Consider the following 1,052-nt stretch of genomic DNA (forward strand, 5'->3'; position numbering starts at 1 on the left):
AGGTAGGTAGGTAAATGTTTATTTTTAACTCCTGGCTTACCTTGGAAAGACAGAAAACCCTCCACCACCTTTTTCTCCTGTCCTGCATAGGTTACTCAAGCACAACTCCAGCAAGACTACACACGGAGTAAACAAAGAGCTCACAAGAACCACCATCTGAGTAGTAGAAAAAAAAAAATCTTTCAGCAACAATCAAATTTAAAAAGTAACCCAGGACACAGACTTTACAGTGTTTAGCAACACTGTTTTGAAATTACTCACACATTTCTCAGATCCTACACAGATTGACCATGATCCAGCCATGGTGATGTTCAGGGTGGGGTTGTCTATAAAAAAAAAACATCATTTCATATATTTTCAAACCAAAGCCACTTAAGAGTATTGTTTTACTGAATCTTGAATCATCACTTGGTTAACTTTGCTACAAGCTACTTCTGACAGTTCTGAATGTGTAGCTGTAATTAAACTGTCTTAACAAAGCAGTCGTTCTAATTGGATTTTATAACAAGTACCAATATAAGATTTTTCTTACTTATTGAGATTTTAAAACAGGGATACCATATATTGTGCATGTTAGTTTGCTATAACATGCAATAACAATGAACAGGGAAAAAAAAAAAAAACATGTTTTCTTGCCCATTAATTAAGTTATGGTCAATCAGAGATTCCTTAACAACACCAATTTCAAAGTCCAAAAGGGTTGCCTTTTATATTATGCCTGACAAAATCAGCATCTGTGATGATTTGTAATTCATTAAAGTAGTCAAACGCAAACTATTATATGAGATCTTTTGTTAAATATGTTCTTAAAGTACTTGAAACTAAAAAATGTTGATAAGTACATAGCAGTACTGCTAATAGTCCACTAAGCCTTTTCATATGCAAACCCCACTGTATTGCATTGAGTAGAAGAAGCTACAACATTCTTTTGAGGATGTGCCAATGAGCAAAAAAGCAATGCCACTGACCAATGTGTCTCTTTAGGTATTGTTGCTCAGTTTCATTTGTTTATGTTTACCTTGGAAATAAGTGTGCCATTTTTTTCTGAGGGG

General features: G+C 34.4%; 1 protein-coding gene across 1 annotated transcript in view; it reads right to left on the reverse strand.

Annotated features, from left to right (window-relative positions):
• wdr27 (WD repeat domain 27) overlaps positions 1–1,052 on the reverse strand; it is a 48,707-nt gene that overhangs the window by 37,476 nt on the left and 10,179 nt on the right. Inside the window, exons 9-10 of the mRNA XM_015039594.1 lie at positions 262–331; positions 41–156 (exon numbers count right to left, since the gene is read on the reverse strand). Coding sequence (XP_014895080.1) covers positions 41–156; positions 262–331 — 186 coding nt within the window. The remainder of the gene's footprint in view (positions 1–40; positions 157–261; positions 332–1,052) is intronic.

This window comes from Poecilia latipinna, unplaced genomic scaffold (genome assembly GCF_001443285.1).
Source record: "Poecilia latipinna isolate Pla-1442-1.1 unplaced genomic scaffold, P_latipinna-1.0 Scaffold477, whole genome shotgun sequence".
NCBI lineage: Eukaryota > Metazoa > Chordata > Actinopteri > Cyprinodontiformes > Poeciliidae > Poecilia > Poecilia latipinna.